We start from the raw sequence: 14,606 nt of genomic DNA on the forward strand, positions 1-14,606 counted from the left end.
GGACCTGCCCCCTTCACATTGTTCACAACTCATATCTGAAAGCCTTGCAGACTTTTGGTGAAGATACATCTGAATTAGCTATTGCTGTTTACCACTACTTTGAGGGGTGGCCAGCGAGGGTAGAGGAATACAAAATTTACAAGAAGATCTCAAATTACCTCAAAAAAATTCCTCAAACATTCCCCTTCTAGGTGGCTTACATTTCGCTCTACTGCCGAGAGACTACTCGAACAGTGGGAATAAGTAAATCATTACTTTCTTACATTCATTCCATCAACAAAGAATCAGGCTATGTTACAGTCTAGTTCATACAGAAAGATCGTCAATTTTTTACGTTGCTCAACTACCAGAGCAGAATTGTATTTCGCTATATCTTCTGCAGAACTTTTCACTAGGTTCACTGAAAGATTCCAACGAGATGAACCTTTAATTCACATCCTATACGCTCAGCTACAAGAACTGTTAGGGAACCTGGCTAGACATGTTTGCAAGTCTCTGAAGATACTATGATGTGAATGAGTTATTTGATTTGAAAAACATGTTACCCATGAGAGATGTTGTTGTTTCATGGGAAGTTAAAAAGGAACTTTCACATCTTCCAGAAAAAGATTTCTTGGTGTTTATGAAAAATGCTAAAGAACATTATGTTGCTGGATGCAAATACTTGATTGAAAAGGTAATGAAAGGTGGTGGTTTGCTGAAAGCTCTGAGATGTTTAAACCCTTCTCTTGTGAAAACCCGAAAAAGCTGTCAAGATGTAGTTTCAGTTGCCAGATAACTCCCTATCGATACAAAAGAAGATGTTCTCATTGATGGATGGAAAATGTTGCAGATGGAGACAGACCGCCCAGCTTTTGAAGGAAGAATTGATAGTTTTGGGGATAAAATTTTAAAGAAAAGTAATGTATTGGGGGGGGGGGAATATCAAGAGTTGGCGCTTATCAAGACTGTATTGTCTCTATCACATGGAAATACAGACATTGAGAGGCGTTTTTCTGTGTCAAGATGGGCTTTGACTGAGGACAAAGCATTCCACTTGTGAACGAACATTGAATGCAATTTTGTTGATCAAAGATACATTGAAAACCTATGGAAATAAATCTGAACTGGTTCCCATGACATCAAAACTTGTTGCTATGGGACAAAGTGCATATAAGCAATACATAATGTGCTTAGGGGAACAAAAAAGATTGAAAGAGGAGGAGGAGATACATTTTGCTAAAGAGATGGAAGAAAAGGCTAAACAAGCAGAAGAGTCTAGGAAAAAAAATTGCTGAGATAGAAAGTAACATATCACTGACAAAAAAGGACCGTGAGGCAGCTTCTGAAGCATCTGATTGTCTGTTAAAAGAAGCCAATGAACGATAGAAGAGAGAAATACAGAAAGGAAATATGCAGGAAGTTAGTGTTGCACAGGGTATTTTGGAAGGCTATGATGCTATGCATGGAACTGAGCAGCAAAAACTTAAAGAACTGGAAACTCTTCAAAAAAACTGTAGAGAAAAGAAAAAATAGTTTGATCACTGCTTTCTTTGGTAAAAAACCTAAAAATTCTTGATTTATTTTTTATTTGAATTAGCATTCCATTTAATAAAAAAAACCTAATCATACTTTTTAGTGTGGTTTTTGTCTTTATTCAATAATAAATGAAGAAATCATACCCCATCCAGGACCAGAAACAAACTTAGACTTAAACACCAAGTGATGCACTGTGCATGAATATATATGCATATATACACACACACAATATATTCTACTGTAAGATACACTACATATTTTTTGGAAGTTTTGGAGTATCCATTTGATGCCAAGCTAAAGCACTTTTTCATTTTTTTAGTGTGACTGTTGATGCAATTTTACATTCCACTCAAGTTTTGAGAGAAAAATTATATTCTTTATCATTTTGTAGTTACACAAAATGTGTATACTTACACATTTGTTTCTGGTCTCAACTGGCTGTCCGCCCCACAGGGAAGATGGGAGTTACTTCCCATCTCCAAGCAAGGAGACCACCATCAAGCCAGAGAAGAGCTGGGGAGATGGGGGAGTGGAAGACAAGGAGGGATACAGCAGACAAGAAGACCAGGAAGTATTCACCAAAGAGGACTGGACTGACAAAGCTTTGAGAAATGGAGACACTCCGAAGCCCAAAGGAAGCAAGATGAAGAGAAAGAGAGATTGAGCCCCACGGAGACGAAGATGCGACCTCAATGTCCTGTAGACAAGATCCACCTGGACAGAAAGGCAGAAATGTACCCGGAGTGAGTTCTCAATGATTGGCGGGTGAGGGGAGGGGAAGCCTAGGAATTGATTATTTAAGAGGAAAGTCAAGGGAGAGCCAAGGAGGACGTGCCCACTTGACTCAGTGTGCAGAGACCTGGAGAGCCAAATGGGAGAAAGTGGGAGACAGGGAAGAGGGAGACGAAGGTCAGAAGTAACCTCCCCCCTTCCTTTGTCACCACTGAGGCTCATCCTGCAACTATAATCCTCCAAGAATAATTGTCCTGGAGCGACTGTCCTCTCCATACTCGGCACAATAAAACCCAGGTACCGACACCGGCCTTTCTTTGGTTGGGGATTATTGAAAAATACATGTATTTTATTTATCAGAGTTTTTAATACGGAAACATGTGAGCATCAAACATTTGAACCATATCTGGAGCACTTGGCGACTTGGTCTCTTTAGTCTCTTTTTTCTGCCATTTTAGTCTCTTCTCACTTTTTTGGGGGTGGTCTACCAGTCCTAGCCCTACATAATGTGTGGTGACATTGAGAAGACCAAAGCCAGAAAAACAAGCTGAAATTAGGCATCTTGAAGCCAGGAGCTGCCCAATCCATTTCAGCTTTTCAGAGTGCCTTGCAGAATGTTTAAAAGCAGGCTACCAAAATCTGTGTATAGTTTTATTTCATGTGCTAACCTTCAAAACCCATTCACCTGGTTTTAAAAAAACAAAACAAACTTCTTTCCCTCCCTCTTTTATTCCCTGTGTATATATTATCATGACTGGCAAAGATAAAGTTAGTTGGCCTCAGTCTTCCTTGTGCCTGAACTCTACTTAACAGGCCTCCTGGGGCTCTCTGCAGATGTTTGTGGTTTGCAAGCCAGTGGGAACCGCCTGAGCAGAATTTCTTTGTCTTCTAGCAGCAAACGTCAGTCTGGCAAGAGGGCTCATCTGGTGAAAGGTTTCTGGAGTTGTGAGCTTAAGGTCTGCTGGGTCAAGCAGCTCAGCGGATAATTTGCTGACACCCGGCTGTGCCAAAGCCCCATTATATGGCATTGTGTGAGAACTTCATTTTTCTCTGTTGTAATCCAAACACAATGTAACTGCTGGATGCAGTGGCTATAGTGAGTGCATTTGCGTGCTCCTGTCTGTGTACATGCACACTTAAAAAAAGAAGAAGAAGAAGTACAGAGTCTGGCATGGAATCTGCCCTGGGCAAGCATATAAACACATATGTAACTCTGCCAAAAATGAGACACCCATAAACTGTTGCACATAATTTCACATAGTGCAGTCATACTACTTATTATTACAATTTATTGTTAGCAAAAATTATCACCCATCATTATCACTGGCAGGGTGTATGCAAGGTTGTATTGAACTGTATGCCCGCCCTGCCATTAGAAGCTGGGTCACATTGTGTCAGAATTAGTGAGCAAGCTTTGCATTTTATACCAATGTGGCCGTTAAATGCAGTGTAGTGATAGGCAGTGTGTTCTAGTTGGTTATAGGTTCAGATTTACTTCTGCCATGTCAGACTAGACTGCTTCATAGCTGTTTTCAGAAAGAGTGGGGGGTAATAATGTAAGGGATATAGTTCTTCCTGTAATATGTATCATCCTGTAATAGCAAATGGCAACTGTACAGGAGAAAGAACATATGGTGAGGGTTAAACTGGCCCCTAGTGCTTGCCCCTTTCAACTTTTTAACAGTCTGTAGCCTAATGGCATCCTTTGAAAAGTGGACAACCCAGCCCTGCATGGCGTCATTTCAGGTTCAATTCCCATTTCATAGTGCATCTCAGGGTGTGATAGGAAATGTGTGCGCATCTGTGATTGTTTTTCTTGATTCACTCTGGGGAGCTCCACTTTAGGTTAAAACTATCTGGTACTGCTGACCGCTAAGCAGTCATCTTTGCTACCAAGATTTGCATCCATGTCCAACGGTGCTAATCTAAGCAGAGTTATATCCTTCTAAGTCAGTTGGGTCTTGCCAAGTTTGCAAGTAGGCATCCTCCCCCATTAAACAGTTTTTCCATTCATTTGGTGCCTATATTAATATTTTGAGTAGCTTATTTTAATAGTGTCAATCTATTCTTAGGTTCTAAGACACTTCTTAGTGCTTATTCTCTTGACCTGGACATAATAATAGTCCATAAACACCAAGTAATTTGGTATAATATATCATCTTCTTATAGAATTAAAGAAATATTGAGAAACAGAACAGTGATATTTTTATAGAAGTTTGATATGTTTAAAGAAAGGTCTTCCTGGGGTGACTGTTTTAGGCTTCTTGGGCTTTTGTTTTGTAGCCTCACAGTTCCCTCCTGTAAACTGTGTTTAGGCTGTGTTTCAGCTACTTTGTGGCATGTCCTTCAGCAGACATGTATACTGATTAGTAGGGGTGGGCACAGACCCAAACACCAAACCAAAATCCAGGCCGAACATCGCCTTTTTGGGGGCTCGGACAGACCGGCTCGAAGGTCTTCACGCTCTCAGCTCGGAAGCATTCAGCTACTTTCGCCAGAGAAACCCCCCCCCCGCCATTTCGCACCGAAAATTGGGTGTAGGTGGGATTTTTTGGCCGTCAAGGGAACAATGCCGGGCACCCGAGGTCAACAGGCATCTCCAATTTCCAATCAGAAACATCCATCCTTCTCCCTCAGAATGGGAGGAGTGTGTGTATATATTCCCAGGTGGTGCATGACCGTCCTTTGTTTTGCATCACGGTCTCTTGCAGTGCAGTGTTCCTTTTGCACACAGAAAAAATCTTGTTGTGGGCCTGGGGTGGGGGAAAAATTTACTTGGGTGGGTGGGCGGAAAAACCAGCTGGATCTCCTGACGATGATACCAATCACCAGATGAAAAATATCCTCCCCTTCCCTTGTATCTCCGTTCCCCCCCTTTCTGTGTTTCTCCGCTGCAATGCCTGGTCACTTCCTGCCTTTTCTCTCTTCCCTGTGGGAAACTGGGATTGAATTCTTCTGCTTTCACAGTGCATTTTTGGTTTGACTCCGGGGTTGCCTGTTGCCTTGGCAAGTCAAGCAATGGAGTCACCCCACCCCTTCTTTGGGTTCTGCAAGCGACTGTTTTCTGTGCCTGCTGGTGGTGGGGTTTGACTTCTCTGCTCATCCCAAAAGGACACCCACTCTCCCCTGGCCAGTTGGTGACCAATGACTCTTGGGGGGGGGTGACTGCCCTTAGTACTGGCTGTGGGTCTTTTCCTCTCTGTACCGTGCCTCCCTTGGTTGCTGAAGCCCCTCCCCTCAGAGTTCCTTCTCTTCCCCTCCCTTGATGACCAAGTCTCAAACCACATTTTGGGTCAGGGAGCTGGCTCTGGCAAAGTCACTTGGGCACAGGCTGTAGGTTTTCTCCCCTTCTATACCCTGCCTCCCTGGGTTGCTGAAGTCCCTCACCTCAGAGTTCCTCCTCTCTCTCTCTCTCACCCCTCAGTGACCAACTCTCAAACCACCTTCTGGGGCAGGAAGCTGGCAAAGTCCCCTGGCCATGGGTTTTCTCCCCTTTCTGCACCCCGCCTCCCTGGGTTCATGAAGTCCCTTACTTCAAAGTTCTCTCTCTGGCCTGGAAAGTGGGGACCCACTGTCTAACTGTTTCCTGGAACTGCCCTTGGCACTGACTGTGGGGCTCGCTTTTCTTCTTTGAAAGAGCACCCCCCCTTCTGCTTGGGTCACTGCGGTCTCGAATTTGGCAGTTCCTTCTCTTCCACATACATACATAGACCTTTATTGGCATAACCCTTCTCTTTCATGGCAAGAGGGCACCCCACTCTCGAAGCAATTTCGGGGGGGGGGCTAACCAGTGTTCCCTCTAAGCTGAGAGTGTGAGCTGGCTCACAGTTTTTTAGCCTCCAGCTCGCACATTTTTGTCTTAGCTCAGGAAGGATGGCTCCAGAGCAGACTAATGTATGCAGCAGCCAAATCGCTTGCTCACAACTTTAATGCTAGTAGCACACAAAGTAGAATTTTTGCTCACAAGACTCCACGGCTTAGAGGGAACATTGGGGCTAACTGTCCTTGATGCCGACTGCGGGGCTTGCCTTCACTACCCCTGCAAAAATAAAGAAAGCCTCCTCCCTGGGTGGGTCGAGTCTCTGCCTTTGGGTCCCTCTCTCTCCCCTGACTGCTGGCTGTGGGGACTTGCCTCGATTGCCCCTGTTGAAAGGGAAAAAACCCTTCTCCCTAGGTGGGTTGAGTCGCTGCCTTTGGCCCCCCTCCTTTTGCCAATGAGGCTCCCAACCCACTGACCCTCACAGCATTTCCCCGCGACTCAAGCAGCCACTCTTTCACCCCCACTACCTGGGCAGATGATGTGGGGACATGAGGGGCCCCCGAAGGGGTTGTGGTCACAGGCGTGGGCAGATGGGAAGACAGGGCACTCTGGTCACAGGTGGTGGGGTACAACCACATTCTCCCACATTCTTGGTGCCCTCCTGCTCAGGTACTTCATCAGTGGCCTCCATGTCAGGTTCCCCTGCAAAGTCCATGAGGCTGGTCTTGGTCACTGGATGAGAGGCCCCCCCAGTTCCAGGTGGGCCCCAGGGGCAAACTATGTTTGAGAGGGAGGAGACCACTGTTGCTAGTGGTGAGGGCAGTGATGATGGCCGAAGCGTGTCATCCTGTTCCGTTCCCAGAGGTTCCCGGCTGCGATCAACCGCCTATCTCTCAACCGTTGGTACACCCCCCATCAGTCCAGGGGTCTGAGTCCGGGAAACGGTTATGCCTGAAAAGTGCCCCGCTGATGGGCGTGGGGGCACGGCTGCAGTCTGCTGCATGGAAGTACGTCCGCATTTCACCTGGTGTCCCTGTGTGGTGGAGTGCCAGGTGTGCAGGGTACATGTTCGTCAGGGGAGAGATCCGCATCACTTAACCACTAGTGTTCTACAGAGGCACTTGCATTGGTCACACCCCAATTTGACTCCACCGGAGGGTGGAACCCCTGAGCCTGCTGCCCAGCATGTGGTGCAGACTCCAAGTTGATGGGGAGGGGGAGTCTTCCCTCTTTTGTCTAGGGTGGTGAGGAAAATAGATGGTGGCAGAATAGATTTCTCCATCTCCAGTCAGAAGCCTACAGAAGCAGTACTAACCAACTGTGAAATTACAGCAAGGAAAATGTTATAACCAAGAAACAGGTTAATTTTGGTGTCTGTCCTGCAGATTAATTTGTTGCCTTGTGGGCTCTCTTGTTTCTTTCTCCTTAGATCCTAAAACAGCAGAAACAGAAGATGACATCTGTGCAGAGTGGGAGATAAAAACAATCACTAGTGCACTGAAAACATACTTGAGGTAAGGTTAGAAGTTATCCTGTGCTCTGTCCATTTTCTTTTCTTTTATTTTTTTGTTCCTGGCATCTCCAGTGTAGTAAAACTTATAGATGTGTCCTTTAAGTTTCCCTACTTAGAGTTTACTTTGCTGGCTGTCTCTGTTCACACTTGTGCAATAACTTTAAGACTTCGGGTGGAACTACATTTTACAAAAGAAATGTAACACTCCTAACCTTTATATCCCTAGTGATGCTAATTGTGGTGGGTGCTGAATTGTTGTTGGGTCCACTGATTCTTCCTACTGGCTCTTCGCTGATTTTTTTTCTCCCTAACCTAAACTTCAAAGCCACAAGACCAGATCAGAACAGTGGTCCATTTAGTGCAGCATCCTGTTTGACACAGTTGTCCTGGGTGGGCAACAAACAGGAGAATATAGAGAAGGCCTCCCTATTGTGTTGCCTCGTAGTACTCATATTCAAAGATTTACTACCTCTGGATGTGGAGGTTCTCCTTTGTCATGACTAGTAGCCACTGATGTACTTCTCCACAAATCTGTTTTTAGTTTATTTTATTTCTGCAGTCCTTAGACCAGTCATACAAAAAGAAGTACACCTTTACAAAATTCCAAGATTTTAAAATACATCAGTAAAACATTACAAATCTGTTTAATCCCCTTTCAAAGCCAACCTTGCCATCTACATCCACTGGCAGTGAATTTTGCAATTTAAGGACTTGCTGTGTAGAAGTATTTCCTGTTGTCCATCTTTAACCTGTTCCTCACTATTATCACTGGGTGCCCCGGGGTTGTAGTGCTATATGAGGGGAAAGCTCTATCCACCCTCTCTGCCTCATGCATAGTTTTATAAAATCTGTTGTGTGTGCGCGCACGTGTGTGTGCACCCGACTCTTTAGCCTTTCCTCATAGAAAAGGTGCTCCAGGGACAAAAAAAAAAGGCTGGTGACTTGGGGAGCACCCTTATAGGTGAGAATCAACAGACAATAGAAAGGGTTAAATACATCCAAATTTGCAACCACACCCTGCCCCTGCTTTGGGATTAATCAGCAAGTGCATATTTGGGAAACATATGCTTGTAGTTCCACCCTTAATCATTGCTACCAAGACTCTACTACAGTACAGGCTTAATCTTGCAGAAACTCCCTGCAATATATTTTAATAATTTATGACCGACTCTATTATGATTTAAGTGTTACCCTGTCACCGAAGGCACTCTGCATTCTTGCATTCTACTCTCTGGCACATTTTGATGTCTTACAGTGAGACAGTGGTTCCTGGCCCCCCTCCCCACTACTTTCCTAGCAGAGTCAGACCTCACTTGGCATGTTAGCAGTGAGCTCTTGTGTGGCTGTAAAGTGCGGGGACAGGATCGCTGTGAAATTTGGGTTAGCTTGCAACAAAGCAAGAATGGTGAATGTCACTTAGTGGGTTTCCAATCCAGGAAATTGCAGAGAAGGACGTAATGCCAGAAGCACACTGTTTCCTTTGGCACTTTCTCAACACAATGAAATGTGTTACTATTAATCATGCGGCAATAAAGATAAAGGGAGGATTTATTTGGCAGCAGGTTACAAACCGCAAACAGGATGAGGGAGACCCAATCCCAGCACCAGTTGCCATCCGTTTTTTATGCTACTCCCCTCCAAGCTTTGGCAGGCATTAAAAAAGCTGGTATTAACTATCCAGAGAGATGCAGGAGGCAATCTTGACCCAACAAAGGGTATCAGTTAATTTATTGGTAGCATAATCATATTCATTAACCCTCACCCTGGTTCACTTCAGTGTGGATGCTTTTCAAAGACAATGAGAATCAGACACTAAATTAGACTTTTCACAACAGCTTTAGTTGGTTTGATGATGAATGGGACAGTCGTCCTAATCCTTTTAATAAACAACAAAAAGCCCTAATATTAAACCCAACCACAAAAAATGTACATCACTGTTATCCCTGTGGACATAATCCCAGGTGATTATATGAAGGTGGGAGGCAGGGACAGCTTGCTCATGCCCACTCTTGCTCCATTCACATTTAGTGAATGTGTGGGGCTGTCATCTATAGTGGGCTTTTGTCTCTATAGTAAACAGCTTCTGAGCATCTTAGAAACAATGTATTCTGTAGGCAAATAACTTAGTACATTGTTTGCATTTCATGAGCAGAAAACATCAGTTAAGTGTTTCAGAGTGGTGGGTGAACTGGGTGATGTTCTCATTGAGGCTTGGTCCAACCTTTTCTGCTGGCCTCCTTGTGTCTCTGCCCTTATTTCTGTGCCCTCAGTAGAAAGACTGGAACACTCATGTGAACCAATAATTCTGCCATTGCTCCTCCTAGTCCTCCCTTGTATGCCAACAACTAGGAGGAGGAGAAAATGTGCAGGTGCACCCCAACTAGCCAACCACTTCCAAACTCAGATAAAGAAAAGAAAAGAAAAGATACTTTATTCCCTTCATTGAGGTTCAACTACAGTACACACCTCTTTGCTAAGATTTTTATTCTCTTGGCATAAAATGGCACAAAACTACAAAACTGACTTGCTTGTTTGGCATTTTCTTCAGATGCCATAAATGAATACTTCAGGGATGATAATAATAAGCTGACCCAATGTTGTCATTGCTGTTTTTATGTCTTTGTACATATTTTAAAACTGTTTTTAATTGTTTTAATGATATGTGTTTGGGCAGGGGTTGATTTTAATGGCTTTAAAATGTGGTTTTATCTTGTATGTTTTAAATCGCTAGCTGCCTTGGTGGCCCTTGTGAGGTCAGAAAGGTGGGATATAAATTTTGTAAATGACAACAACAACAACAACAATAATTTTTTTAAAAAAGAAACAGAAGGACTCATTCTAGCTGTGCAAGACCAGGCACTTGAAATGAATAGTGTGAAAGCCAAGATTCAGAAGACCAGTGATAACAGCAAGTGTTGACTTTTCAAGGCAAAGGATGAAACAGTCGACCACATGATCAGTGCCTGCAGCAAAATCGCTCAAATTGACTATAAAAAAATATCACAATAGAATTGCAGCTATGTTGCACTGGAATCTTTGCAAGAAATATGGCTTACCATCAGCCAGAAATTAACTAGAGCACAAACTAGACAAGATCATGGAGAAATATGAAACAAAGATTCTTTGGGACTTCCAATTGCAAACAGGTAAACACCTGGAACATAACTCCCCTGATATCCCAATTGCAGAAAAAAATGAGAAATAGGCTTTGATATTGCAATCCCAGGAGACAGCATAATAGAAAAGAAAGAACAGGAGAATATCACAAAATACAAAGACTTATGAACAGAGTTAGAGAATATCTGGAAGAAGGAGGTTACCATCGTGCCAGTTGTCAGTGGAGCCCTTGGAGCAGTGCCAAGAAGTCTCAAGAAACACCTGGACATTCTGAGTATAGAACAAATAACACCAGCTCATCTCCACAAGATAGTGTTGTTTGGAACAGCAAGAATCCTGTGAAGATACATCTGCCATTTCCAAAAACTTGGCTAGATCTTGACTTGCAAATCACCATTTACCCATCAACTATATGACTGTAACAATTCATAAATAAGAATAATAATCTTGACAAGTGTGCAGCATTAGCATTGAATAGAGGAAAGATCGTTAAGAAAAAAGCAAGATGCCAAACAACAACATCACTGAGGATTAAAGAAAACAACAAATATTTTGGAAGCTGATAACATCAAACATATCCTCGTTAAGAAAAATACAGCCAAGGAGTACTACCAATAAATTGAAAAGTTATTATAAACAGATAAACACTTGCACCGTAACACCCCTGATATTGCAATTGTAGAAAAAATGGGAAATAGGGTTTGGATTATTGGCATTGCAATCCCAGGAGACAGCAGAATAGAAATAGGCCCTGCTCCAGTGACAAAGTGTCCCAGCTCCAGTGACAAAGTGAACAAACAAAGTGAACATGGGAATAAACAAGTGAGTTTAGCAGGTTACATATACACCCACACCAAGTTTAATAAAATTCTATCAAGATAGGCTAAGTGAAAAGGGTTAAAATAGTTAGGAGGGCAAATAATTTTGTAAAAATTACCTTTAGGTAGCAACATTTTGTAACTTCTCAGTGTTGTAGCTGTTCAAACAGCTCAGGTGTAGCTAATTTTAGTTCTTATTTTAGTTCTGTTCTAATTTTCTGATCTAGTTCTAATTTTAGTTGAGTTGTAGCTGCTTAAACTACTCAGGTGTAGCTAATTTTAGGTCTAAACAGGCTCAGAGGTTCTTGGGTAGTTTACTGCAGTATGGGAAGGGTTAAACAGGGTCAAACAAAGGACAAGGATTTAAACTGAAGTCACAGGGCTAGCTTGTGCTCTAATATCTCTTTTAATCTTTATTACACCTGTAGATTAAAGTACTAATACTAAAGGCTAGGATAGTCAGTCCATAGATAAGGCAGGCTTTTCTAATAGAAAAGGGAAACAACAAACAAAGAACAAAGCAAACTACAGCTGGGGTTTAAATATAACTAGGGCTTAAAAAACAGACGGTCCAATTCTAAACTAAATCTAAAATTTTAAGCTAATTCTCACATTCTTTAAAGAGGGGGGGGTTCCCTAACAAGCAGTTAGATATGTCCTGTAACTGCTGAGGCTATTCAATTAGAGTCCCCTTTAATCCAAGCCTAGAAGTGCTAAATTAACATTTGAAATTAATTTAGCATTAAATTAGCATTTGAAGTAAAAGGCAGCCTGGGAAGGAGAGGAGCTCTTGTCAGCAATACATTGTTAATTAACCAGAGGCTGATTTACTCATCCCCCTTTATTGGTTAGCTCCCATTCAGTGTGACTGGCTCTAGTGGGGTGTGGAGTTTTGGCCTAAGTGATGTATTTAGGGCTCCTACAAGCAGGCCCCAGTTCTGTGAGGCAGCAATCCCCACTCTCATGTAGAAGTGTCCCACCTTCCGTGGCAAGGGAATAAACAGGCAAATTGAGGAGATGTGCGAGTTCAGCAGCAAGGTGAGAAACCTAGGGCACTAGTTTTTCCACATCCCTAAAAGGCTAAGCACACTTTCATCAAACAGATCTACATAAATAGGAAATGAATTAAAAAGGGGATTTAAAAAAACAACAATTATGAAGGTACAATGCCAGCAGGGGGTTGAGGTCTATTCACTATTCACTGATTACAGCATGTATAACTATCTGCCAGCTGGACAGAAGTCATGGGTGTGTGCTCAGTGCAAGGGCCTCCTGGTTCTCTGGGAATGAGTTTGCATCTTCAAGGCCACGGTGGCTGAAGGGATAACTTCTCGCAAATGAGGGGGCTTGTAAAGAAGAAACTGAGAGGAAAAGTAAGAAAGCTCAAATCCCTTCAGGAAGTCTGGAGACTATTTAAAACTACAATATTGGAAGCTCAGATTCAATGTATACATCATGTTAGGAAAGGAACAGATAGGTATTTAAAAAAAGGCCTGCATGGCTAACAAACAAAGTAATGGAAGCAGTAAAAGGTAAGAAGATTTCCTTTAAGCGATGGAAGGCTTTACCAAGTGAGGTAAATAAAAGGGAGCACTGGCTTTGGCAAATAAAATGCAAGTTGATGATCAGATAGACAAACAGGTACTATGAGAAACATATTGCAAAAAACATAAAGACTAACAATAAAAATTTATTCAAATACATTAGAAGCAGAAAACCATCCAGGGAGGCAGCAAGGCCCTTGGATGACTAAGGGATAAAAGGATTGTTAAAGGATGATAGGGAAATGGCAGACAAGGGTAACCCAGTAGATATTGTTTACTAAGACTTCCAGAAAGCTTTTGATAAAGTTTCTCCTCAAAGCCTCCTAAGTAAACTCAGCAGTCATGGGATAAGAGGTCAAGCCCTCTTGTGGATTAAAAACTGGCTAATTAACAGGAAACAGAGAGTGAGTCTAGATGGGGCAGTTTTCACAGTGGAAGGTGGTAAGCAGTAGGATGCTGCAGGGCTCAGTACTTTTAACTTGTTCATTAACAATTTGGAGTAAGCAGTCAAGTGGCTAAGTTTGCGGATGACACTAAGCTGTTCAGGGTGGTGAGAACCAGGGAGGACTGTGATGCACTCTAGAGGGATCTGTCGAGTCTGGGCAACTGGGTGTCAACATGGCAAATGAAGTTCAATGTGGGCAAAGTAATGCACATAGGAGCCAAAAATCCTAACTATAAATCTACATTGATGGAGTCCAAACTAGTGGTAACTGACCAGGAGAGAGATCTTGGAGTTGTGGTAGATAACTCACTGAAGATATCAACTCTGTGTGACTGCAATAAAAAAAGCAAATGCTATGCTGGGGATTGTTAGGAAGGGGATTGAAAACAGATCAGGCAGTATCATAATGTATAAATCTATGGTGCCTATTCATTTGGAATACTGTGTACAGTTTTGGTCACGGCACCTGAAAAAAGATATTATAACATTGGAAAAGATGCAGAAAAGGGCAACTAAAATGATTAAGGGGATGGAACACCTTCCCTATGAAGAAAGGGTAAAGAGGTTAGGGCTTTTTAGCTTGAAGAAACAACGATGGCTGAGGGATGACATGACAGAGGCTTACAAAATTATGCATGGGATAGAGAAGGGATAGAAATACCCTTCTCCCTTTCTCACAATACAAGAACTAATGGGCACTCAATGAAACTAATGAGCTAGTAGGCTTAGAAAAGATAAAAGGAAGTACTTCTTCAGCCAAAGAGTAATTTAACACATGGAATTCACTCCTGCAGGAAGTAGTAGAAGCTACAAGTATAGACAGTTTCAAGAGGGGATTGGATAAACATATGGAGCAAAGGTCCATCAGTGGCTATTAGCCATAAGGTATAGGTGGAACACTGTCTGAGGCAGTGATGCTGTATATTCTTGGTGCTTGGGAGGTAACAGTGGGAGGGTTTCTGGTGTTCTGGCCCCACTGGTGGACCTCCTAATGGCACCTGGGTTTTGGCCACTGTGTGACACAGTGTTGGACTGGATGGGCCATTGGCCTGATCTACCATGGTTTCTCTTATGTTGTTATGATCTGAAATTGCAGAACAGCATCTACCAAATATATGACTGTGACTATTATTATTATTATTAATATTATTATTATTAT

At 42.7% G+C, this 14,606-nt stretch overlaps 1 protein-coding gene across 1 annotated transcript in view; it reads left to right on the plus strand.

Moving 5' to 3' along the window:
* The window catches only part of ARHGAP26 (Rho GTPase activating protein 26), a 456,611-nt gene that overhangs the window by 270,720 nt on the left and 171,285 nt on the right, over positions 1-14,606 (plus strand). Inside the window, exon 15 of the mRNA XM_015414327.1 lies at positions 7,440-7,524. Within this exon, the coding sequence (XP_015269813.1) occupies positions 7,440-7,524 (85 nt within the window). The remainder of the gene's footprint in view (positions 1-7,439; positions 7,525-14,606) is intronic.

The sequence above is a fragment of the Gekko japonicus genome, unplaced genomic scaffold, assembly GCF_001447785.1.
Source record: "Gekko japonicus isolate JY-2015 unplaced genomic scaffold, Gekko_japonicus_V1.1 scaffold96, whole genome shotgun sequence".
Classification (NCBI taxonomy): Eukaryota; Metazoa; Chordata; class Lepidosauria; order Squamata; family Gekkonidae; genus Gekko; species Gekko japonicus.